The sequence below is a fragment of the Pelecanus crispus genome, chromosome 9 (assembly GCF_030463565.1).
Source record: "Pelecanus crispus isolate bPelCri1 chromosome 9, bPelCri1.pri, whole genome shotgun sequence".
Classification (NCBI taxonomy): domain Eukaryota; kingdom Metazoa; phylum Chordata; class Aves; order Pelecaniformes; family Pelecanidae; genus Pelecanus; species Pelecanus crispus.
This window is the reverse complement of record NC_134651.1, coordinates 28,558,567-28,584,106: the sequence shown is the minus strand read 5'-3', so window position 1 is coordinate 28,584,106 and position 25,540 is coordinate 28,558,567. Positions and strand designations below refer to the sequence as shown.

The window sequence follows — 25,540 nt, the reverse complement described above, 5'->3', positions numbered from 1 at the left end:
TTAAGAGCTAAGATGGGTGGGATGTAACATGCATGGAGGGCAGTCCTTTCATCAAATGCAGGTCTGGCCTTTCACATAGTGCTAGATATTTACCTTTGAAAACAAAAGAAACCCATGCTGCATTGTGACTTAGCTGTGATTTAATCATGTTTTATGAAATGGATTTCTGTTTGTACAGGAGCAGAGGGTGCTGAGAATTTCACTGGGGTGTTTTAATTTGATTATTGAAGTATTCAAGAAAGATGAAGCAATGTCTAAGATTTGAGACCCTTAAATTTGGGATTTCCTATCTTTTCATAACAAAGTTAAGCAGCCTTTGTTTTTTCTGGTGCACTTCTGACCATGGTGATAGGAAATGGAGCTGGAAATGGCTATGCTAAGTGTAAAACACTCAATTCCTAGTTTTCACAGGCTTAACCTTTATACAAATGTTACTTTCTGCTCTTGATGTCTACACCAGCAGACTTATTTAATAAAATATGCTGCTATTTATGGGTTGTAAGAGAATGAAAAACAGTTATTCCTCCTTAAAATATTTTGCCATGGTCCCAGAGACCTTAGTGAAAGGCTAATGGAAGCCAATGTGGCCTTTACTAAAGGCCATGCATTCTTAGAGGCATTCATCTACTTTGCTCCAGGCTGTTTGCAGTTTTTTATAATACAGAGAGCTTGGAAATCCTGAAAGTGCTTTTCTCTACTGCTCTTTGCCTTATCTTTAGAGTCTTGGAAAATGAAAGTCAGAAATTCACAATGTGATCAAAATGTTTTTCTCCCTTAGAATTAAAGGTAATGTTTTGTTCAGTCTGGGGAGGGGAAAAAGCAAGTCTGAAAAAAAATTAATGAGTGGTTAAAATAGAGCTGTTAAAATGGCAACACACCGACAGCCTGTGTATAAATATAGGCTAGCTCCTCAGCAGTGTTCTTATATGGTAGATCTGAGTGAAGGAAAAATATCAGCCTACTCTTATTCTGTACAAGCCTGCGTGTTGGTTGTTGCGGTGTGGTGCCATATGTTTGGTAGTAGACAAGGCTGCATATTACATGGAAATTATAATGACTCGTCTTTTTTTTTTTCTGTTGCAGGGACCTACCTTACCAGTGTGAGAGGGGAATCTCACAAGCATACTGTGGATTTTTTATCTGTACATGCTACTTGATTATCTATCTTACGGACCCATCCAAAAAGAGAGAAGAAGGGTTGAACAAAAATCATTGTCTTGTCACTTCTGCCTATGAACTGGCTGAATTTTGACACCTGCTGGAGAAGCTACCCGGGCCGTTAGAAATGGAGCAGCTTGTGCTGCATCTCTGATCAGCAAAGCTTTCTCCATGGAGTACAAGAATCAAGTTGCCTTAAGTTAAACCATATGCAAGTTGCGCTGATTGTTGTAACTGTACTGCTGATACCACTCCAGACTTCCCGAGGGCTTTCCAAGGCAGTAGTTGCTCATGTAGTTTGAATGCTTTCAACTGATATTTGAATGGTGTGGTTTTTTTTTTTTTATTAAATCTGGTGTGGCTGTGAAAAGTGTGTGTGGGGTGAACTTTTTCCTGTGAAGTTCATGGTGAATTTTGAAGCCTCACTTACAAGTGTGATCCGTGCTATGGCAGCAACCTACAGGCTTATGGTCACTTCTGTGAACTGCTACAGCAGTGTGGTGGTAGACCAGCACTTTCAGCACACAGTCCATTACTGCACAGGGACTTGTCAAGTGTTTAAGCAAGGAGTTACATGCATAGTTGCCCACCACAGTGTCTGTGCAGAGCTCAGTGTCCAAGATGCCAACTTAGACCATAAAATTCCTGTTCATGAAAATGGACTTGCCTTGCCTGGAAGTGAGGACTGTCACCAAATCCTCCCAAATAATCCAAAAATCAAAAAGGTCTCTTCAGTGCAGGCCTCCAGTAGTTTAAAAGACATTACTGGTGAGGCAATAAACCTTGCCAGTGGTAAAATAAAGGAATTCTCCTTTGAAAAGCTCAAAAACTCTTCCAGTCATGTGGCCTACAGAAAGGGAAGGAAAGTTCGGTCAGAATCATTCAGCAGACGATCATTTGATTTTGACTTGATTTATGGGCACTTCAACAATGATGAGAACTGCCCTCCATGTGGCTTTTTGCAGAGTCCCTCACCTGTGGAGAAATGGCAGGAGAGCAATGATGCTCCAGAAGTTACCATGAATCCCATGGTTCCCTTCTCCCCTCATTCCTTCTCTGAAGAAAACTTCATTACCCAGATCTTGGAAAAGCACAAGCTAGATGGTTCTTCTGGTGGAGATATTAAGGTGTGCTTAGACATCTTGCTCAAGTGCTCAGAGGATCTGAAAAAGTGCACAGACATAATAAAACATTGCATCAAAAAGAAGTCTGCAGACAGTGTTAGTGGAGGGAACAGCAATGATCCCCTGGCTAATTCAGAAATGATATATATGAATCTGATGACAAGATTTTCTTCATACCTGAAGAAGCTACCCTTTGAGCTCAAGCCACCAGGACACAAGGAAGCTAGTGACTTGGCAGAACTAGTTAACTGTTTTCATGGTGTGCAGCAAACTCCCTTTCCCCCAGTATTTGGAGATGAGCAGCCACCTAGGTATGAAGATATTATTCAGCTGCCATCCTCAAGTGCAGTTCCTCTCGGGCTACCAGCTGATGAGTGTGAGGTGACAAGCACCTCTCAGTCCATCCAAACAAGTACTGTGAGCTTTACCTCAAACTCCCTTCACAGCGTCCCACAGGAGAACAGTGTGAGAGCTGTGAAGGATGCTTGTGCTCTACCTCAGTTACCAGCCACAAGCCCTTCTGGCTGCATGTCTTCTACTGAGGCTCTGTACATTGAGGAGGAATCTGATGGGGAAAGAACGTTAGGGAAAATAAAGAAGGCAGAACAGAAACAAGGCTGGGAGAGTTTGGAGCGCAACTACCAGCTAGCTGGTTGTTCAGATCTAACTGCCAATGCTAAAGTAGAACATGCCGGACTGGGAGATGTTGAGCTTTCCCATGCTCCTGAGAAAATTGCTCCTTTAAAAACAGTTTCAGATTCTGTATTGTGTGGTTCCCAAGCTGATGTCTCCAAAGGAGAACAGACGTGCAGTAAGGTAGACAAGGATGAGATAGACAAACTGCTGCTGGACTTGGAGTGCTTCTCACAGAAAATGGAGAGTACTTTGAGGGAACCCTCTCTAAAGGAGAGTGAACCTGCCTGTTTGCAGGTGTTTGGCTGGCAGGGTAGACAGGTACTACCTCTGGCTCTTGAACCCAAAAGTAAACCCATTGACCCCACTTCTCCTTTGTCAAAAATCATGGAAACCAATGGTCATAAAATGGAAGAGGATGACAAAGCCCTTTTACTGCGTATCCTGGAAAGCATTGAGGACTTTGCCCAGGAACTAGTGGAATTCCAGACAGGCAAGGGAAGCTTGTCCAAGGAGAGGGAAGTGATGCAGATTCTTCAGGAAACTTTAACAACTCCTTCACAGTCCCTCCTTGCAGGGCAAAAAAGCTATGCTGGGGCTGCCTCCAGAGACTCTGTTCCAGCTTCAATTCAGCAGGCCCCGGAAGTGATTAAGGTAAGAACCAAACCTTTGATGGGATAGTGAGTAAAATAAAACATGGGAAAATGTGGGGGAAAAAAAATACTATGTCTGCGAAGTGATTCTTTGTGCTTTGGATGCTGCAGTGTGGAATAACATGCTCAACCTGGCAGAAATGTAGCATTTATTTAAATAGAAACAAAAAAAGGAAAATAAAACTCCTAGGCAAACAAAATATGCCCTGACATGCACTTTCACCTTTGAGCTTGTCCTTTCCTGCTGGTGCTCCTGTAGGCTGTTTGCTTGTAGTTTAAATGGGTCCTATATAATAGAGGGTAGAAACAATTTTTCAGCTAACTGTTCCTGGGAGCAGGTATAGAACTGCCTCTCTCCAGTTCAGTGAGAACTGAATGCTCCACCTCCCTCTTTCCTGTCTCTGAGCAGACTCCAACAGGCTTTCCTGTCCTCCTCATCACTAGTTCCTAAAGAGAGAGATCCTCCATGGCACAAAGGTCAGAATCTAGGAAGATTTGATTTTCTTTTTCCTGTCCCTAGTGTCATTCTGGAGTCTGCGTTGCATGTGTATCTCAAATGAGGAGCAGGTTTTCTCAGGAAAACAGGTTTTGATGGGAGCCTGCTTGAGAGGGAAGCCAAGGCTGTCTGTCCAGCCCTCAGTGCTTTTCATTTGATAACAAGTGCCAAATTTTCAAGACAACTTGGTGCCGAACTTGCAAGTGCACAGAAAGTATAGAGAGGGCTTTAATTTCTAAAATCCACCTTCCACATAGGCACTTAAAAAGTGCCCAGACTATAAGTGAAATTTCACAGCTCCTTCCAGCTGGAGCATGATGTGCATGTCTTCAAAACTGTCCATTTTCCTGAAAATACAGGTATTTGGTGCAATTCTGAAAGGGGGTTGGTGTGGTGTGTCTGACACTAAATAACAGCGCTGAGATCTTTTTAGACTAGGCTCTCCAAGTGTTTCTGATGTTTCTCTGGGCATCTTTGCTTACAGAAAATGGTGAGTATAACCTTGTCTGATATCTCCAGCAAGGGAAAGAGTCTTCCTCAAAGAGTGTGGAGTTCAGCAGCACCGAAAGCTCTAAAGTGATCTCTTGTAATAGCTATTGTTGCCTTATATATTAATTTACAAAATGTTCTAACTTGTGAACTTCAAACAAAAATGTGTTTGATAAAGTATGACACTGACTTTGTGGCAATTTTTCTATAATACTTGACAACTGGATGCATTTACACTGTCAAATAGCTTATCAGTCTGGTCCTTTACCAGCTTCCGTTTCCCTCATCACTGACCTAGCCTGTGTGTTAATTTGCTCCCAGCCTGCCTTCTGTGGACATATAACATGCACCCATACTACAAGAGCTCTTCTCTTCCAGGCAGCAGCACAACCCTTGCTTTGTGTAGATGCCTAGAACCAAAGATCATGAGAGAGAGTAACTGTCTTGGGGACCCAGAGGAGCTGGTGGGGGCCTGGGCTGAGCACTGCGCAGTGTGGATGCAGCTGGTACCCTTCAGAGGGAGTTAGTCCTTAGCAGAGTGGATACAAGTCATCTGAACTGCTGGTTCTACACTTACTCTGAAGTTTGCTGTCATTTATAGTATACATGTGGCCACCCACTTGGCTGCAGACACAAGGCCCTCTCTAGGTATAGCATCTAGGGAATACATCCATGTTCCTGGATAACTCTGGATCTGGCTGGAGCTCCATGTGGGTTCTGATTCAGTTTTGCACATGTGTGCCTGAGTGAATAATATATAGAGTATTTGTTATATTTTCTAAGGGCTCATAAAACTGTTATCAAATAGTTGCATGCACACACAGAAAACCTAGAGATCTAATACTGATGAAAACACAGTGCAGCTTTTGTTTATGAAGGTTGTGACAGTTTTAATATCCCTCAAATCCTAAGCAATGAAAAAGGAAAGGAAAAGCTGCCTCAGACCAGGCTGGTTGCTGGCTCAGTTGGCCTGTCTGTGTTGAAATCTGTGCTAACTTATATCAGTAACAGACTTTTCCCTTTATCATAAAACCAATTATGATTCTCCACAGAGAACAACAGAATTACTTGCCTCTTCATTTTCAAAACCAAAATATTTAGAAACTAGGACATGAATACTTAAGTCCATCAATTTTACAGAGCACATAATGAACGCATCGTGCTTCTTCCAGGCAGGTCAGGAAGCATTGCATACTTTTGGACTGTCTGACATTTCCCATTCTGAGATCCAGTTTTCCATTACTGATATCTAAAACTCCAGCTACTTGTTGTAAAAATTCCTGTTCTGTGTGCCTGTCTGAAGCTTATTTTTTAATATGTTTTTGAAAGAAATAGTTCAGTGAAAACAGTTCAGTTATCTGTTAGAGGCTAGCAAAACCCCAAAATATCTATCTATATTTTTGTCTCTAGATAGGGGGGCAGTAAGGAGTGAAGCCTGGGTGGACTCACAGGTGTGAGGGAAACTAGAACCAGTGAGTAGTGAATAAGGTGGAGATGGGGCTGTTGGGATTCTCTGACCTGATCTGCAGAAGTGCTGAGTGTCAGGGTTTGATGGGTTTGGTGGGGTTTTTTTGTTTGTTTGTGGTTTTTTGGTTGGTGATGGGTTTTGGTGGGTGTTGGGTTTTTTTGTTGGTTTTTTTTTTTTGAAGGTGAAGGGTGCTACCTTTTAAGTAAAATGTCATCTTATGTAAAGGCCTTGGAAAAGTCAATGGTGGATGTTTTTTTGACCTTAATCTCTGTGCCCTTGGTCTACCACCTGTAGAGGATGACAGAGTATTTAAATTCAGTTAATGCTTGCAGAATACTTGGTACTCTATGAAAATACCCTAGAAAAGTCTGTAAGAAACTTACTCATTCTGTTTTCAGAATCAAGTTTGAGTAGTGCAGGGCTCTGCTCCAAGTCCTGCTCATGCATTTTATTTTAAGAGCTGTTGGATAAAGTTTGTGAATAATTCTGGGAGCAGAGACCAGGACCAGGGTTTGATACAAAAAGAGGCCTCTCTTTTCTCCTTCCTCTGTTGGGTATCTCTTCTCAAAAGGACTACTCATGGTGTAGGGAGCCAGAAAGAGCAGTCCTGTTTCCCATTTCTCTCTTCCCCTTGCCTCTACTTCCTGTTGCATGGTTTTGAATCTTTCTTTGTACTGACTACGATGCTTGTATACAAGATAATTTTTTTTTAGTTAGGTTTGTTTTCTGCCAGATTAGTAAATGGAATTGCTCACACTGAGGTCAAATGGGTGGTACAACTGTCTCTGGACAGGGACTGTGGATCTGGGAGCAGAGGGGTTACAGTTTAGAGTTGAGAAATGGTCTCAGACCACCTTGTCTAACCACATTATGTGTCACATGGTAGAACCCTGAGTCAGTTATGCAGAGGCTGTTCCCTGCTGCCACATGTGTCCTCTGGGCTGGGTCTAGGTAGCATCTATCTAATCCTGCATCGCCTGAATGACTGATGGGGTGCGTATTGCTGGGACTCTCAGAAGTGTTCCTAACTTATTGTGATCTAAAACATGGTCCTGAGGCCACACACCTTGCTTTTATGTAGCAAAATGCATGCTTAAACAGGTGGCCCAAAGGTGGATCTGAGTGGAGCTAAAACTGTTTCATAATCATATATAAAGTTAAGTTTGACCTGGCAACTTTGTAATTCTGCCCCTTCAAAATGCTACTTCATAATTGTGTGCTACTTTGTTTTTCACATTTAATGATATGCTTCTGAAGGATCTTGTGTGGGGCAATTAGCTGTAAAAAGTGTCTTCTATAACATCATAGTGACTTTAACTTTGTGCTGAAATTACCACATTTTCTCAAAATGCATGCAAAATATAATGGAAAACTTTTTTCTGGAAAATCAGCTTTCATCACCAGGTCCAGAGGGACCTGGGCAAGCTGGACCAATGGGCTGAGGCCAACTGTATGAGGTTTAACAAGGCCAAGTGCCGGGTCCTGCACTTGGGTCACAACAACCCCATGCAACGCTACAGGCTTGGGGAAGAGTGGCTGGAAAGCTGCCTGGCAGAAAAGGACCTGGGGGTGCTGGTTGACAGCTGGCTGAACATGAGGCAGCAGTGTGCCCAGGTGGCCAAGAAGGCCAACAGCATCCTGGCTTGTATCAGGAATAGTGTGGCCAGCAGGAGCAGGGAGGTGATCGTCCCCCTGTACTTGGCACTGGTGAGGCCGCACCTGGAATACTGTGTCCAGTTTTGGGCCCCTCAATACAAGAAAGACATTGAGGTGCTGGAGCGTGTCCAGAGAAGGGCAACAAGGCTGGTGAAGGGTCTAGAGAGCGAGGCTTATGAGGAGCGGCTGAGGGAACTGGGGTTGTTTAGCCTGGAGAAGAGGAGGCAGAGGGGAGACCTTATCACTCTCTACAACTACCTGAAAGGAGGTTGTACTGAGGTGGGTGTTGGGCTCTTCTCCCATGTAGTTAGCGATACAACAAGAGGAAATGGGCTCAAGCTGCGCCAGGGGAGGTTTAGATTGGCTATCAGGAAAAATTTCTTCACGGAAAGGGTAGTCAAGCATTGGAACAGGCTGCGCAGAGAAGTGGTGGAGTCACCATCCCTGGAAGTGTTCAAAAAATGGGTAGACGTGGCACTTTGGGACATGGTTTAGTCTAGTCTACCCTTAATTGGTTTAGTGTGGACTTGGTGATGTTAGGTTAATGGTTGGACTGGATGATCTTAAAGGTCTTTTCCAACCTAAACAATTCTATGATTCTATGATCTACATATATTACAAATTGTTTTGATCAGATGCTGATAATATCTGTCAATTAAGCTGTGCACACAATCAGCACTCTTTTCAAATAGCAATTATTTATTATTTCTAAACACAAATAGTAAAACATTTTTTTTTTTCTATTTGGTAATAGTCATTGGAATAAATGCAAATAGTAAGTGAATCTTAAAGTATCTCAGAATCAAAGATGACACAGGAAAAAAGAATTAAATCAGATGAAAATAAAGAATTAAAAGAACCAATACCAAACACTTAGGGAGACGTTCATGGCATGCAGGCACCTTTTGTAATCAGGGCAGATACAGTCTCTGGTTGTGTGAAGTTGATTTATCTTGAAGCAGACATCTAAAGGTAGGTGAAACAAGGCTTAGTGATACATGTTGAGTTTTTCAGCCTCATGGACTCTAAAACCAAGAAAAAGTCACACTGTTGCTGGAGAAGTTTAATCTGTTTTGAAAACAGTTGAAGCTGGTGCCCTTCTCAGCTATACAGAGTGCATTGAATTGTTGCAGCCAGGCTTTGGGGTACAGCTAAGTCCTGTGATGATTAAATCATCCAAATCTTTTAGGACTAAGCCTCCAGCTTTAGGCACAGGTGAGATTCCTTCTGTGTTCTGATGGCTAACAAAGGCAATCTGACACCTCTTTAGATTTGACATCTCTCACCTTCATGCTTTAAACTGGGTCACTTACAGAAAAGAGGAATTTATAGATTTGACTGCAGTTTGTTCAGGTATCTGTAGGTTGTTGATACCAGATTTTTCTGCTGTGGATTTTGTCCAGTTGACTTTGAAACTGTTGATACAAGATTCTCTTGCTGTCAATTTCTCATAGCACTGTATATTTATGTTTTTATTTATATCCACCTTGAGTGTTTTGAGGATGGGAAGTATCACACTAGGAACCTGCTATATTGTAAAAAAATGGAATTCAGACACAGCAAGCCTTGTCTCTAGCTTACTTGTATTTTTCCAGGTTATCAGTGCAAAAAACCCCAAACTTTAGGGATCTTTGTGACTGGTTGATTTGTGAATGAAAAATGTGTGGGTTTTTTTAAGAAATAGCTAGTGATTGCTAAATCAGTATGTCTCTCTCACACATACATCTTTTAAAGCCCGGATGGTCTGGATACAGCTGTAGGTATGAGAAGTTCTTTGGACTATATTTCCTCCGCAGTCTGTAAATGGGGTGGCAGTCTGTAAGCAGAGTGAGAGTTCAATGGAAGATGAAGTAACTACACTTGCCACAGATGATTTAAAATAAATTACCTTCTGACATGCTGCTATGAGATGTGCAGGAGTCCCAGTACAGTGGAGCCTTGTGGGCTCTTTAGGCATTGCCTTAATGTTTATAAAAAATTGTCAGAGTCAGAAAAACAAAATTGATTACAAAACTTTTGCATATGGATCTGTGTATGTTTCACTTAGAGGCAGTTCAAGTTAAAACATTCCTGCCTGCCTTTTTCCCTTTTGGGGCTTCTTTTCTCGTTCCCATCATCATCCTACCACTCTGTTAGGCTTCATATTCATTTGCAGGGTACGTGGCGAAGTGGGCTGTTGACACTGTAATGACCTTGTGATTCTAGACTTGTAGCTGTGAATATACACTTGGGCTTCAGAGCTTTTTCAGCTCTCAGGTTGCACAGTTTAGACATAGCTACAGTGACCTAAAGGAACCAAAACTATGCTACATTCTTTTTCAAATCTTTCATAAAGAACTGGATTCCACAGCACAGGTTGTGGGACCATGGCCTGATGATTGAGAAGCAACAGGAGAGAAAATAATCTTGGGGGTTTTGATACAGATTTATGTAGACATTAAAAAAATTCTTTTTGTGAATATCAGCTGGGGTTCTCTCTCCTTTAGTAAATAGCCTATTTAACTGCAGAAGAGCAAATTTATGATTGTAAGAGCATCCTTTTGGATAGGCTGTTTCTGTGTCTATCTGTAGTCCAGTTATATTAAGTGATGCTGTATGTGAACTAACCTTGGGCCTTCTACAGGAAACCAGGAATAGAAGGATATCAGAGGCACATGTGGTCCAATGTGGTCCAATAAAAGCTTTCGGTTGGTAAGGCTCAGTGAGACCTTTTTCAAACGCAATATTGTGATAAAAGCAAGCCCTACTAGCTAGAAATCGGATGTTGTTCTGTGTTACTAAGCTTACAAAGTAAACTGTCAAAGTAGCTAGGACTTTTAAAGTCAAGTGGGGAAAGCAGGCCATAGGATAAGGTGTTTGTTCATCTTATGGAGTAAGAACTGGGTTTAGGCCTTTGTTCAGCACCGTTGTCATGATAGGAGAGGGAGAACACACTTTTAACAAGCCTAGACGAAGTCTGAGTGAGAGTTTGAAGTCTACTTGCTCAAGGTTGCGCAGAGAAAGAGTAGACTGTTGTTCACTGAAAATTGCTTTGTGTTTGCCTTCTGAGAGTTATGGGAAAAATGAATAAAAAGAATGATGCATTTTGGTGTCGTTATGAATCAGCTTTCTTAAGAACTGCTTTGGAATGCCTGAGCTTATTACCCAAGATCATCCTTGTGTGCTTGCTTGGTGTTAAAGAAACTAGATGATTTGCTTTTTCCAAGCAAGAAGGAAAAATTGATGTTTTTTGAAAATTACAGCCTTTGGTCTAGAGTGGGAACTAATGCTGATCTTCTGCTTCATCACCTCAGAAGCAGGGACCTCAAACCACTAGCATCATATGCACACGGGCCTTGGCTGAGAGCATGTGGTTTAACTCTAGCTGAGTCTGATGCAAATTTGTACCTCAGGTTTCAGCGCTGAAGCACATAAAGTAAGAACTATTGGGGAAGATGGTATATTTAGCCACTTCTGCAGTGCATCTAATTTTAGCACTCTTGGTAGTGGTGGTGGGTGCTTCCTTTCCCATATTACCCCTGGCCTATTACAAGCCAAGGACAGATTGTCTGTCATGTAGCCAGCAGGGAAATAGATTCTGTTGTAGATCATGTTTCTCAATTAAAGTATTACAAGAAGGCAGAAGATCCTGTTGGTACTGAAAGATACTTTGAATATCAGTTAAAAAAGGGAGGTCTGGCTTCAGGAGTAAGATAAAATCTCTAGATGTTGTCCTTGTGAAGAGAGAGAAGATACAGTATGTTGAAGCCATTTGCCATTTTTTGCCTGTAAAAGTCAAAACCAAGAAAGCAACGTACTGGTCTTGACGTGGTCTCCTACAGAGTCCCTGTTGCCCCTTCTGGAAAGGGCAATATCTGCTTAGGAGCTGGCCAGGATGATGATCAAGGAGAGTTCTCTGCGGAGGGACCCAGACTTAGGAGGGGAGCTAGCTTTCCTTGCGAAGGGCTGTGATTTTGTTCTTCCATCTCGATTCAAGAGGAGGCTGAAGTCATTCCAACAGGCCCAGGTTTGAACGCTTGGCATTTCTTTTTCTTTTTCTGTTGCTTTGTATTTTTTATTGGATCAGAGAATCAAACTGTGTCCCCTCCAGGCGTGTCTATTTGCAGAAAGTTATTTGCAGCTAGATACCAGCAGGTTTAAAAATAAACCTTCCAGGCTTAGATTGCAGAGTTAAAATGTCTTTGTAAACAAGGGGAAAAAATTAATCGCAAGGGCAGTGATTTAATAGGGAGAGGTAGTGTAAGACTATTAAATCTTTTCTGTGTTTTTTGTAAGAAAAACCCTATTTGTGTATGTGATTGCTCTGAATGTTTCTTGTTGCATGTGGAACAACCACAACATTCTGCTGTATTTAGTGGGTTGTGCTCTCTACTGTACAAATCTGTGCACAGACCAGCCTACCTGGCTTTGGCATTTGTGATTTTACCATCACAAGTTGCTTCTTTGTGCTGTTTCCTCCTATCTCTGGGCTGTGGTTGAAAGAGATAATAGAATCATAGAATCATTTAGATTGGAAAAGACCCCTAAGATCATGGAGATGTAGCCAAAGAAATGGGAATTGTACCACAGCTATGTATTTATTGGTAAATCCCAGCTGCTGTACTCACTTTCTGGGACAACTGGCAAAAGGTTGGAGTAATTTATGCTAGGACACCGAACAGGTATGTAGCCACCCCAGATTTACAGGGGGTCACAACATGCTGATATCAGCCCATCTTGAGCTTCATGTATATTTAAGTAATCAGTGACACAGTGAGGAAGTTAAAAAGTTAAAATTATGAGCAGTGCAGCTGTTTCCTAAGAAACAGGTATTAAAATCGCTCCAGAGTATATTGTAGCGCATTTTTTTTTCATTATTTCTGGTGACAGGTTAAAGTACATATATGAGGTTAATCTCTGGAACGTGTTTTTTCACTCCCTAGAGGAGAATTTCATAAGTAATGATGTGTAGTAATAGCTTGGGCGGGACCCACAAGCAATTTAGAAGAGACTAACAAGAACCATGCAGCACAGCTAAGTTCGCGTTCCAGAGTTAGTCTGATCACCTAAGGACGTAATCAGGGTATGGTTTGCAGGGAGAGATAAGATCTCCTAGTAGACCAACTGGAAACGTTGACAAGCCTTTGGTACATGAGCCCTCCGCCTGGTCTGAAGTAGGAGTAACGGCCTTCACTGCTAAATGCGTTGAGAATAACTGCTCTGGGGCTGCAGATCCAAGGCAAGTGAACTAATGTAGTGGGCATTTGCAGCTGAAAAAGATGGTCTTACTTCCTCTTCTTTTTCTTCCAGTACTTGTTCCCTCTTGCTACCTCCTCACCATGTGTCACCCCTGTCTTGCACTGGGCCCCATGGGCCCTTCTGTGAGCTGGTTTAACTCATAACACAGCAGAATATCATCCAGCAACAAAGCTAAGTCTGTTTTCTGCCTTTCCAACTGGGTTAAATCAGTTCACAGAGGGCTCTGGCAAGCTCTGGAGCTGGCACTTGCTACGCAGTGACAACGTACATTTGGGAGTGGATGACAGAGATATGAGTTCTCCCACTTGGCAGCAGCGAAATGTTAATTTTTGTGCCTTGTGGGGCTACACCTTGTGGCTTGGGTGTATGAGATCTTGGGTGTATGGTCATCTTGTGAGATGACCTGAGAGTAGAGGTAATTGGACTCACTAAGTGCAGAAAAAAAGTGCTAGCAGGAGGAAAGGTAATGAGGCAGTGATAGGGAGCAGAGAGATGAGTGAGAGATAGTTTGTGGAACATATAGATGTTGACCAGAAAAGCAAGGGAGGAGAAGGTTTTTTGTAAAATCTGTATCTTTTAAGAGCTGTAAATTTTAGTTCTCATGTTCATCTTTTGCAGGACTTCTTATAGAAGGATCAGAGAACCTCCCATAGCAGTGTTGGTAGAAAGGGAGGTAGGGAGGTCTCTAATCCAACATGTCACTTGTAGAAGACTGTTCCTAACACTAGGTCACATCAGAGCTGTCTTTCTCTGAGTCTTGAAAACTCCCCAAGGATACAGATTCCTCCCACACCCTTCCAGTGACCTGCAGGCTGTACTACCCTCAGTTAAATTCATCCTCCTACTGCCCAGCCTAACCCTCCTAAGCTGCAGTTTATGGCTGTTGCCCATGTACCACTACAGAGTTTGGCTCCATTATCTCTGTAACTGCACTTCAAATAGCTGTAGGCTGTGATTAACCTATCCCTTTGCTTCCTCTTTGCTTGGCTAAACAGGCCCAGCCCCTCAGTCTCTCCTGCCACATGCTCCTGACCCCTGGCTACCCATCCCTTTTGAAGTGAAGGCCCAAAACTGGTCACAGTAATCCAGATGCAGCCTCACTAGTGTTGGGCAGAGGAGGTAATAACTTCCCATGTTCTCCTGGCCCCACTCCAAATGCAGTCTAGTACATCATTTGCCTTGTAATTAGACAACGCTGCAGGCTCATGTTCAGCCCTGTGCACACAGTCTCCCCTGCATCCTTTTCAGCAGGGCTGTTGATCAGCCAGTGGATTCCCTGCCTGAACCAATGCTTGGGGTTGCTGTGCACAGGTGGAGAACTTGGCACCTTTTCTCATGGAAGTAGTTGAACAGTTTGTCAAGGTGCCTTTCATTATGCCTGCCTTCCCCCTTGGTAAGTGTCATCTGCAAATCAGGACAGATGAGAATTGCAGTGGTGATTCTGTGAGGAGTGGGGTTTATGCCCACTGTTGTCCTTCTGTCTGAATTAATTTGGATGCACACCAGTTGTTTTCTCCATGGAGTTTTCAGGGAAGCATTTGGAGTGTGGGTTGAAGCATATCAGTTGCAGGAAGGGTGTGTGTAAGATCTATAGGCATGTTTGTCAGTGGAGGCATGCGAAGTCTGTGTTTTCAAAACTCAACTGAATAAGGCCCTGAGGAACTTGGTCTAGCCTGAGTTAGCCCTGTGTCCCTTCCCACCTAAATCCTTTTGTGATTCTGTGTTGCTTAGATAGAGTTTGTTTTCATTTGTGTATTGCTGCAATTGGACTTTGTTTCTGCTGGTGAGTTTACAATTTGTAGTAGACAAGATTCTCTCCAGAAATACATTTTCTCATAGCCTCTCTTCTTCATGCTGTTGGGAGCCATGTGCGGATGAACCTTTGCTGTTCTTACTCCCCTTTGAGATGGGTAAAAAAGAGGCAGCAGAAAGACACAATGATGGGAAAAGGGCTTCAGGGAAGGAAAGGAAGAGAAAGTCTTGGGCAAAAGATACAAAATCAGCTCTGGAGAACTGATGATCTTTGAGGATGGCTTGTGTCCAGTTACCATCAGACTTCAGCAAGACAGGAACTGTAAAAAATGGAAGGAGACATTAAGTCAGCACTGTGGACTGCGAGAAACCAGTCTGAGTCACTGTACCCTAGAAGAGAGGATTACAGAATCCCATTTGGAAAAAAACAAGAAACTGGTAAATTTGTTATCTAGGCTCCTGTTGAAGATTGGGGCCAGGAGGAAGGAGTAGAAAGCATGTGAGCACTTGATGTGATGCTACTTCCTTCTGTGGAGTTTTCTGCTGGGGACTGCAAGTCCCTGAGAGACAGGCCTGGATGGCAGAGGTTTAGGCTCTGTGCCTTGTTTGTGTAGCTACAGCAAGGCTGTAGTTCTCTCTGGTTTATTTATAATGCAGATGTCACTATTTTAGTTGTCCATAAATAAATTGTATGACTGGCAAAAGGTGATACAGTGGATAGGCAGATTTTAGTTAAGGTAAATTACACTATGCTATAGAGCAGTATTTAAAAATGCGCTTTAATCTCACCTTCCTTTTTAGCAAAAAAAAAAAGTCTATTAGCTATTGGTAACAAAGCTAAAAGATTTATTATAGTATTTGTAGTTTCCTTCCTTAGTTGTCCTTTCTGAAAATGCACGTCCCTGTTGGAGAAGTGTGTTCCACTAGGCAAAAAGCATTTAAGGTTAACTTTTTGCAATAAGCAGCTGTTTTTTCCAAGGAATTCCCATGGAATTTCCCCTCATATCACTTTATTTTTTCACAAATAGTTGTAATTAACTCTCTGCTGTCTCCATAGTGGTTGACATCTGGTTATAACTATCCCAGAGTATTAACTTGCAAGATTGTTCTAGAGAACAGGAGCCTCAAGAGCTAGTTGCTGCTTGTTGTTTTCTCTTTGTGTTGTTGTAGACAGCTCATTTCTTACATGAGAAGGAAGGAGACAAAGTTCAAAAAACTTATGTCTGTTCCTGAAGTAGAATCTTCTGAAAAGAAGCCATCCATGAGCAGTGCTTCTATCTTGTTTGCCTTGGGCTGAGCAGGGGTTAGTGACTCAGTCTTACTAGGAAGGTCAGCTGCAAACCTGTGTCTAAACTGGCTCCCTACTTTGAAGGTTAGCAGCATTCCCTGTATTTCTCCTATAGATATCTAACCTTCTGACTTGTGGTTGTGGATCAGGAAATTAATGTAGATTCTGGGGTCCTGGCTTGTGGGCTACGTGAGCTAGTACCAAGTGTTGCTGACTTCGGCAGTATCTGGAGGAAAATAAGTTGCTCTGCTTTACAGAAGGTGGAGGCCAGGGCAAAGTGGATGAGTTGTGTTACAGGATGATCAGCTTGAGTCTTGTGCTATATTGGGATGTATGTGGTATGCAGAAGAGGAGGAAAATGGCACAGTGCTGTTGTGGTGGTCTACTTTGGGGATGCCTCTCTGCCTTCTAAGAAAAAAAAAAAAATCCAATTTTATCGTTTTCTTGTAAGGGAAGTGGATATATTGTTAAAGTGAAGAGTCAGTGTTCTTTGAGAGAACAATATGTTGTTTTACTTCCTTTTGGTTTGTGGACCTTTTTCTTAAATTTTGAGTCATTTCATCTAGTTTCTCACAGTCGTGACAGCTAGGAGTGCATGCATGCATTGAAGAGATTAATGAGCAATAAACCTGTTTCTGAGAAGTGGGTCTTCAAGACAGACTAATGTTAAGTCCTATGATAGAAGTCAAGTGGCTGGAGTTGGCACCTCATTGTCTGTTCCAGTTTTGCATTGTTTGTATGAATATGGTGCTGTGAGAGACCAGCAGGGATTTCCCCTCTGCTAGAATCCAGAAAGTGAAAACTACTGAGTAGAATTGGGTTGTGGCTGGAAAAGTCACTAGCTAGGCAGGGCAGATAGGGTGGGAGGCAGGTCATAGAAGCAGAAGCGGTGATGTGCACGAGGAGTCCTCCAAGCCAAATTACTAGCTTGACTTAGGCACAAAGGTCCAATTCACTAATCTGCTGTTTCCCAGTCAGTTGGAGGCTTCTTGAGAAGGCCTGTCTCAGGGAGCTCTATTCACCCCTCCTGCTTAGCCTCCCTTACTGAAGCAGGCAGCCATGGGAGGGGGGTGGATCTTCATCTACCTCAAACATGCAGCAGTGGTTGCTCTGGGGCCGTGTGCTCCCTTCCCAGACACATTCAGCCTGTCTGGGTCTTGCTTTTGTTACTCTACTGAGTAAAGAAAAAGGAAGCCAGGAGAGGGCTGTCTTCTATTAATCCAGTGAGCTGCTGCTCCTAAAGTGACTGACTTCCCCCCCAGCTTAGCGCTTGCCACCATTTCAGGTCCCCTACCTACATTGTCAGACTGTGGGACAGAGTAACCTGGGCTGCTGCTTACTCTGTCCCACAGCCCTCTTCAGCCCCAGTAACATTTTGAGCCTCAGACCCTTTGACCTTCTTCCTGGCCCACTTTGAGCTCCAGCATCATTCAGGATCAGGCACAAATATGTGCAGTGTGTGGGAGAGTAGGAGAAGTCAAGGAAGGAAGAACAGATGGTGGTGATCAGGCTTGTTTTCCAAAGGTTGAGATCTATGCTGAGGACCATACTGACTCTGAATACTAGTATTGATACATTCAGAAAACCTGAAGGTTGAAAATAGTAATCTTCAGCTGTTCCTGTGTCGCAAGATGCGGGAGAGGAGAACTTAAATGAACTCAAGGTCCAGGTTAATGTGTTCTGTACAGAGCAGTTACAGTACAAAAGTATGCGTGGGCTGGCATGTATGTGCAAGCATGTGTTCCTGCTTCTGAAATGGGACAGCATTTGAAAGAAGGAAGAGGTCCTCCCCATTTAAAGAAAGAGGAGTGAAGAGCAGGAAAATCCTTCCATCTCTCATTTAACCCGTGAAGAATAGGTTATAAAGTATTCTAAAATGCAGAAAAAAACAGGGCTTAAGGAAGCTTTTACAATTCTCACTTATTCACCTTCCTGAGAGCAAGCCAATGGCAAGTTGGGGTATTCATAGCATCATAGAATGATTTAGGTTGGAAAAGACCTTTAAGATCATCCACTCCAACCATTAACCTAACGTTACCAAGTCCACCACTAAACCAGTTAAGGATAGAGTAGCAATTTCACGTTTCCTGGCTTGGTGGCTGGATTATTTTTAATGAAAGTAAAAACTAGGAATCATTAAGGTTGGAAAAGATCTCTAAGATCATCAGTCCAACCATCAACCCAACACCACCATGCCTACTAAACCATGTCCCCAAGTGCCACGTCTACCCATTTTTTGAACACTTCCAGGGATGGTGACTCCACCACCTCTCTGGGCAGCCTGTTCCAATGCTTGACTACCCTTTCCGTGAAGAAATTTTTCCTGATAGCCAATCTAAACCTCCCCTGGCGCAGCCTGAGCCCATTTCCTCTCGTCCTATCACTAACTACATGGGAGAAGAGCCCAACACCCACCTCAGTACAACCTCCTTTCAGGTAGTTGTAGAGAGTGATAAGGTCTCCCCTCAGCCTCCTCTTCTCTAGGCTAAACAACCCCAGTTCCCTCAGCCGCTCCTCATAAGACTTGTGCTCCAGACTCTTCACCAGCCTTGTTGCCCTTCTCTGGACATGCTCCAGCACCTCAATGTCTTTCTTGTAGTGAGGGGCCCAAAACTGGACACAGTATTCCAGGTGCGGCCTCACCAGTGCCAAGTACAGGGGGACAATCACTTCCCTGCTCCTGCTGGCCACACTATTCCTGATACAAGCCAGGATGCTGTTGGCCTTCTTGGCCACCTGGGCACACTGCTGCCTCATGTTCAGCCAGCTGTCAACCAGCACCCCCAGGTCCTTTTCTGCCAGGCAGCTTTCCAGCCACTCTTCCCCAAGCCTGTAGCGTTGCATGGGGTTGTTGTGACCCAAGTGCAGGACCCGACACTTGGCCTTGTTAAACCTCATACAGTTGGCCTCAGCCCATCGGTCCAGCCTGTCCACGTCCCTCTGCAGGGCCATCCTACCCTCCAGCAGATCGACACTCCCACCCAGTTTGGTGTCATCTGCAAACTTACTGAGGGTGCACTCAATCCCCTCATCCAGATCATCGATAAAGATATTAAACAAGACTGACCCCAAAACGGAGCCTTGGGGAACACTGCTCATGACCAGTCGCCAGCTGGTTTTAACTCCATTCACCACAACTCTCTGGGCTTAGCCACCCAGCCAGTTTTTACCCAGCGAAGAATACACCCGTCCAAGTCATGAGCCACCGGCTTTCTTAGGAGAATGCATTGGGAGATGGTGTCAAAAGCTTTACTGAAGTCCAGGTAGATGATATCCACAGCCTTTCCATCATCTACCAGGCGGGTCACCAGGTCATAGAAGGAGATCAGGTTGGTCAAGCAGGACCTGCCTTTCATGAACCCATTCTGGCTGGGCCCGATACCCCGGTTGACCTGCATGTGCATGTTGAACGCACTCAAGATGAACTGCTCCATAATCTTTCCTGGCATCGAGGTCAGGCTGACAGGCCTGTAGTTCCCTGGGTCCTCCTTCCAGCCCTTCTTGTAGATGGGCATCACATTGGCAAGCCTCCAGTCATCAGGGACCTCCCCTGTTAACCAGGACTGCTGACAGATGATGGAGAGTGGCTTGGCAAGCTTGTCTGCCAGCTCCCTCCATACTCTTGGGTGGATCCCATCTGGCCCCATAGACTTGTGAGTGTCCAGGTGGTGTAGCAGGTCATTAACTGCTTCCTCCTGGATTATGGGGGCTCCATTCTGCTCCCCGTCCCTGACTTCCAGCTCAGGGGGCTGAATACCCTGGGGATAACTGTTCTGGCTATTAAAGACTGAGGCAAAGAAGGCATTAAGGACCTCAGCCTTTTCCTCATCCTTGGTGACAATGTTCCCCCGCCCCCACATCCAGCAAAGGATGGAGATTCTCCTTGGCTCTCTTTTTGTTGTTAAGGTATTTGTAAAAAAATTTTTTTATTATCTCTTAAACAGTGGCCAGATTGAGTTCTAGCTGGGCTTTTGCCTTTCTAATTTCCTCCCTGCAGGACCTAACAAGATCCCTGTACTCCTCCTGAGTTGCCTGCCCCTTCTTCCAAAGGTGGTAGACTCTCCTTTTTCCCCTGAGTCCCAGCAAAAGCTCTCTGTTCAGCCAGGCCAGTTGTCTTCCCTGCCAGTTCGTCTTACGGCACATGGGGACAGCCTGCTCCTGCGCCCTTAAGACTTCCTTCTTGAACGCCCAGCCTTCCTGGACCCCTTTGCCCTTCAGGACTGCCTCCCAAGGGACTTTCCCAACCAGTGTCCTGAACAGGCCAGAGTCTGCCCTCTGGAAGCCCATGGTTACAGTTTTGCTGCCCCTACTCCTTACGTCACCAAGAATCGAAAACTCTTATCGTATCATGGTCGCTAGGCCCAAGACAGCCTCCGACCACGACATCTCCCACGAGTCCTTCTCTGTTTCAGTATGTCTTAAGAAAAAAGCTCTAAGTTTCTGGAAAATAATAAGGCAAAGAGTTTAGTCAGTTCATCATATACATTCTTCTGTATTTAGTGAACACAGACTTGGCTACTTTGTCCTAAACCCATTTTGTTTTGAAATTGTTAGAGTAAACAAACTGAAAGTTGCAGCTGTATTTACTTGACTATTGCTTTATTAGCCTCTTATTGCATATATTGTTATATTAATAACTCTTGCATTTGAACCATTGTGCAATAGGCAAGCCTGTCGCCTTTTCCCAAGAAAGTGTGTATTCATAGGGAATTTGTCATCTCTCGGCATTCCAACATCTGAATTTTGCTGCTTATACTGTAACTACTCTTCAAAGTTTAGAAAGTATTCCCTCCCATGTCTGAAAAATTACCTATTTTAGGATCTTATTATGTACTTAAATACAAATGCTGCCTTTTATGAATAGTATTGATATATAGCTAGAACTAGAAAATTGCAGAGATCCATTAGAAAGGTGATCTAGTGGGGGTCACCATACCAGCCGTGTGTTTATTACAGACAGGAGAGGAATGATAGGACGATAGAGCTAATGAAAAAAGAGGTGGCAGGCACAGGAGAAAAGACCACCTTCAAACAGGCATACGGAAGGCCTAGTTTCAATTCCCAATTTTCTCCTCATTTTTCAGGAAATTATGTAGGTGCTGATTCAGTGAAACCTTTGGGTGCTTTGCTTGCAAAAGGACTCCTCCAACTGGAGTTGTAAACAGACCTTTTGCATTTTGCAGTAATCCTGTGTGCTGTATCGTGTGGGTACCCAATGACAAACTGTGCTGGTTGCTCATAATTCCTAACATAAAAATTGTTTTGCCAGTATGTAGTACCTCAAACAAAATCAGGTCTTGGACTGCTCAAGTTGGGCATAGAATAAAAGACTTCCTGAAATTTAGAAGACAGTCTTGCAAATCTTTTCTTAATTTATCTGTGAAGTGATATTTTGGCAAAACTAATTATGTTCCCAAGAGATGGAGAATGTCGATGTTAGGAATGTAAGTTTGCTCATACATGAGGCAAGATGTTTGTGTGGGTGGGTGTTCTAGTTCTAAGGGGAAATACTAAAGACCAGATTTTGATGCTTTACTGTTTATGGGGCAGAATGACAACACAGTGACCAGCATGAGAAGAAATAGCATTGTCCTTGTTCTATGGTATTGCTGAATTGCAGAGTGTGTTCTGTTGTGGTTCAGTAGTATGTCATAATCCACAGCTACATCATAAAATGCACAGAAACTACATAAAAGCAGGGTGTGACATATCCTAAATTTGCAATGTCTGATATTGCAGAATTTTTTTAATTGGCCACTTAAGACATGCATTTTTATCCATGTGCTACAATTTAATTGTTGGTGTTTTTAAATTTTTTCCTAATTTCTGGGAGCACAAACTATTTTCTCCTGCTCGTTCACGCTGTTGAAAAGTATTTGTTATTCATTATATTTTCAGGTTCAAAGTAAACAAGAGAAGAAACCTGGAACTTCATCCCCAGTCCCTTTGAACTCTGCGGTTAGCCCTTGCACTCTTCTGCCTGTGAATAAAGCCACCAGCAGTACCCCTTTGTCGATAAACATTCCACGTTTCTACTTCCCTAAAGGACTTCCGAATGTCTGCACTAATCATGAAGAAGTCATCGCCAGGATTGAAGAAGCCTTTGCAGAGTTTGAAGATGAGAAAGCAAACATCTGTGAAATGGGGAAAATTGCTAAGGTAACTATTCTCCAGATTTTTCATTGTTCTGAGAAAAGGACTGAATCTAAAAATAAAGTGTCTCACAGCTGTTCTCATTTTTAGTGAAAAAAGAACCAGTATCCTTTTGCTCTGAATGTTTTTGTTTAGATTAAGGAAATAGTAAACAAAAATGAGCTCAATTAGCTGTTTGTCACATCAGATGTGTATGCTCTTTCTTGCTTTGGTTTGCAAAATGGTTCTTTCAGATTTCTTACCAGATACAAATTGCATTTTTGTTTTTCTGTTCCTCCATAGTTATGCTCAAAAGACAGCAGAAACTTAGTCTGCCTCTGTGGCTTCAGGTAGTACCAGCTACCTTCTTTGTGGTTAGCTGTCCCGCTAATCTGGATATGATCTCTGTATGCTGTTGCAGTGTTGCCTGAGAAAGCCGTTTCCAGCCTACGCCTCCTTGGACACAGAAGGGGGAAATGCTTAGTCAACCCTCAGCCACTGAGATGCCTATGTTCAATATACATAATGCAGGTGTCAGCAGACTTGGAGTTGTTACAGTCTGCTAATGAGTTCCTGGCTTCAGGGAACAAAGCACAGCACTTGTGTGGGAGCACGATGCAGATGGGTGGTTCTGTTTTCTCCTTCAACCATGGTTTTTAGTAACGCTGATGTAAAACTAGCAGTTGTCAGACGCATCTCATATGTTCAATTTACCCTGAATGCATCTTTAGCACTGTAGATTGAGCAATGATGTTCTGTCCAAGAGGAGCACTTGTTTTCCAAGAAGGAAGATTTTTCTGAAAGGAGAGACTAGGTTGGTTTTTTGTTTGTTTTTAGAGGAATTGAGTGGCATTATTTGTAAACCATCTCTAAAAACATGAACTTCTTTCCTTGACCAAAGAAAGGTTTGAAACTGATTTTATGACAGGACAGACAACTGTATGTGACCTGTCATGTTCAAACTGGGAAAAGCAGCAGGGTGGTGTAGAAGAGACCTCTGCCTTTCTGTCTGGTCTCTGCATCTGTCTCTACATCGATGCGCTCCATGCCATTTAGCTGTTGCAAGGCTTGCTTCTGTTCCATGGGATTATTAATAGTGGTACCAGTTTTGGAGGCTTTGAAATAAATGCAAGAGAACCAGCTACACAAAGAAAACAGCAGAAAGTAAATGTCATTCTTTCCTCAGAGTAGCTAAACGCCTGTAGAAGTACAGTCACCTGACGCAGGGATGGCTAAATCCGAAAGCAATTCTTACACTGACTGGGATTCCCAAAGAAACATGCAGGCTCAGACAAAAAGTTGAGAGTGGACTAGCTGCGCAGTCTTGCTTAACAGAAGAGGTGAAAGAGGCTTTATGGGAAAAGCAGAAGTGATGCCTCAACTACTTCTTCAAAGTATTCCTCCTTCCATTTGGTGTGATATCCTTCTTACTTGTGCCTGGCCTGAATCAGCTGCACTCCCTCCAAGGCCTGTGTTTTACAGATGTTCTGATACATTGGCTGGAGTCATGAAGGTGGCTAGAAAGATATTTGTGGTAAAGAGGAGGTTTCTTGAAGGTGTCAGTAGCTGAATGTTTGAAGCCATTTTCAAGCCTGCTTTTCTGAGGCATTAGAGAGTACAAAATGCTTGAGCTTTTATTGATTCTGAAAGCTAGCAGCCTCTGCGGAGGCTAGTTAAAAAGTTGTATTCAGGGAGTCCTTTTGCTGTAATCAGCCTCTTTCCATTTGTGTTTTCATTTTTTGTTACCATGCCATGATCTAACAGTGTTGGAAAAATGGGCTGTTCTGGGTGGAAGGCACTGCACTGAAAACTACAGGATGGGAATCATTTCACCTTCAGGCATTTGATCATTAATTGTCTATAATTAGAATTGAAGTTCCCTTGCTGTCAATGAGAAGAAGTCAGCCTGTGTAGAGAATGGGTCATACTTTTCTAAGGTAGGTCAGTGAGGTAGCAGGTTTGAGTGGCCTTCTGGAAGGAGGTGCCTGTCTCTCTCCACTTCACTTTGCAGGGAATCTTGCTAAACAGCTCAGTCAGAGACAGAGCTTAAGGGCTTGGTAGTCTCTGATCCTTTTTGTAGCCTGACAGGACATATTTCTCAGCTATTTAAAAAGGCATATGACAAAGTAGAAAGTTATTGGTGGATTCTGAACCTTGGCATACAGTAAATAGCTTTTTGACTAACCTGTGTGCCATTACTGCTCTATTTCCCTTATGTAAAAGTGTCGATGGTGAATTTGGTGTGTAATCAAGCAGGCTCTTCTTGTGAGCTTTTGTATTCCTCTTTGTTCTGGTTTTTCATTACAGATATGTGGCTGCCCAGTCTACTGGAAAGCACCTATGTTCAATGCATCAGGAGGAGAAAGGACAGGATGTGTATCTGTACACTCATTTGTATCATTGTGGAGAAAGTGAGTATAGCAAATGCAAAATTCTCTTTCTGGAAAAAAGAGAACAGCCTGCCATAAAAGCCTCTCTCTCCTCCCTGCCCCTCCACCAGACTTTTCAAATCATTGTCCCTTATTTAGAAGAAAACAAATGGCTTAAAAATCTCCATCAGCTTCAGTTTTCTTCCCCAAAACTCCCTAAACATTTGTTTCCATGCTGCATCAACAAACTTTGAAGCAATTGTGTAGATGATGAGATGTTTTGGTCTGTTTGGCGTATAAAATGTATTATCACACTCCCTAGAAATATGTCAGCCTTTTGTGAGATAGTTGATAGATGTCAGTGGATTTTGGATATAATTATCTGAGGCCTTGTTGCTGCTACACTAGTGCACTAAGTGAGGGCCATTTGGGAATGGGGAGAGGAGGCATGTGATAGGACAGGAAGAAGGAATGCAAGATAAAGAAGCATCATACAAATGAATGCTCAGAGAGCTTTAATAGTTACTACCTTCCTCAAGCATGCTGTATAATAAATCTGTGGGGTTTGACAGTCACTTCCATGTACCATTGTCAAGGCTTCTTTTTGACATTGAGAGCTCTGGATATATCATGCTTGGAGTCAAAAGGTGTGAGATGGAACAGACTTGCTTTCTTGCCTAATCTTTTTCCCTCCAGAGTGATTCAGGCTTTAGTCTACTTTGTGAAACACCTGAACAACATCTCCATCTCATATCCAGAGACAGTTCTAATTTTTGACTAAGTGATTGCTCTTCAGATTCTTAAAGTAGCCTTTAACCCTGAGTTCCCAAAGTATTTCCTGTGATAATATTGTCAAAACAGCTTCTAGTTACCCTGGCAAAATTGCCAAAATGTTAGGGGTGACTGTGATCAGTCAGACAACATTTTTTTTCTTTCCTTAGGTTCCTCCAATTACTCCTAATTAATCCCTCATGTATGATACCACATATTTTCACTCCTCTGACTTTCACATCCTTCAGATATTTGCAGGCTGTGGTCATGCCCCTCTTATATATTCTTTTAACCACACCATTTTCAAGCCAAG

The 25,540-nt window shown here is 43.0% G+C and overlaps 1 protein-coding gene across 1 annotated transcript in view; it reads left to right on the top strand.

Annotated features, from left to right (window-relative positions):
* Positions 1-1,589: 1,589 nt before the first annotated feature.
* The window catches only part of PPP2R3A (protein phosphatase 2 regulatory subunit B''alpha), a 47,574-nt gene continuing 23,623 nt past the window's right edge, over positions 1,590-25,540 (top strand). Inside the window, exons 1-3 of the mRNA XM_075716528.1 lie at positions 1,590-3,569; positions 21,854-22,114; positions 24,395-24,498. Coding sequence (XP_075572643.1) covers positions 1,605-3,569; positions 21,854-22,114; positions 24,395-24,498 — 2,330 coding nt within the window. The 5' untranslated portion in view covers positions 1,590-1,604. The remainder of the gene's footprint in view (positions 3,570-21,853; positions 22,115-24,394; positions 24,499-25,540) is intronic.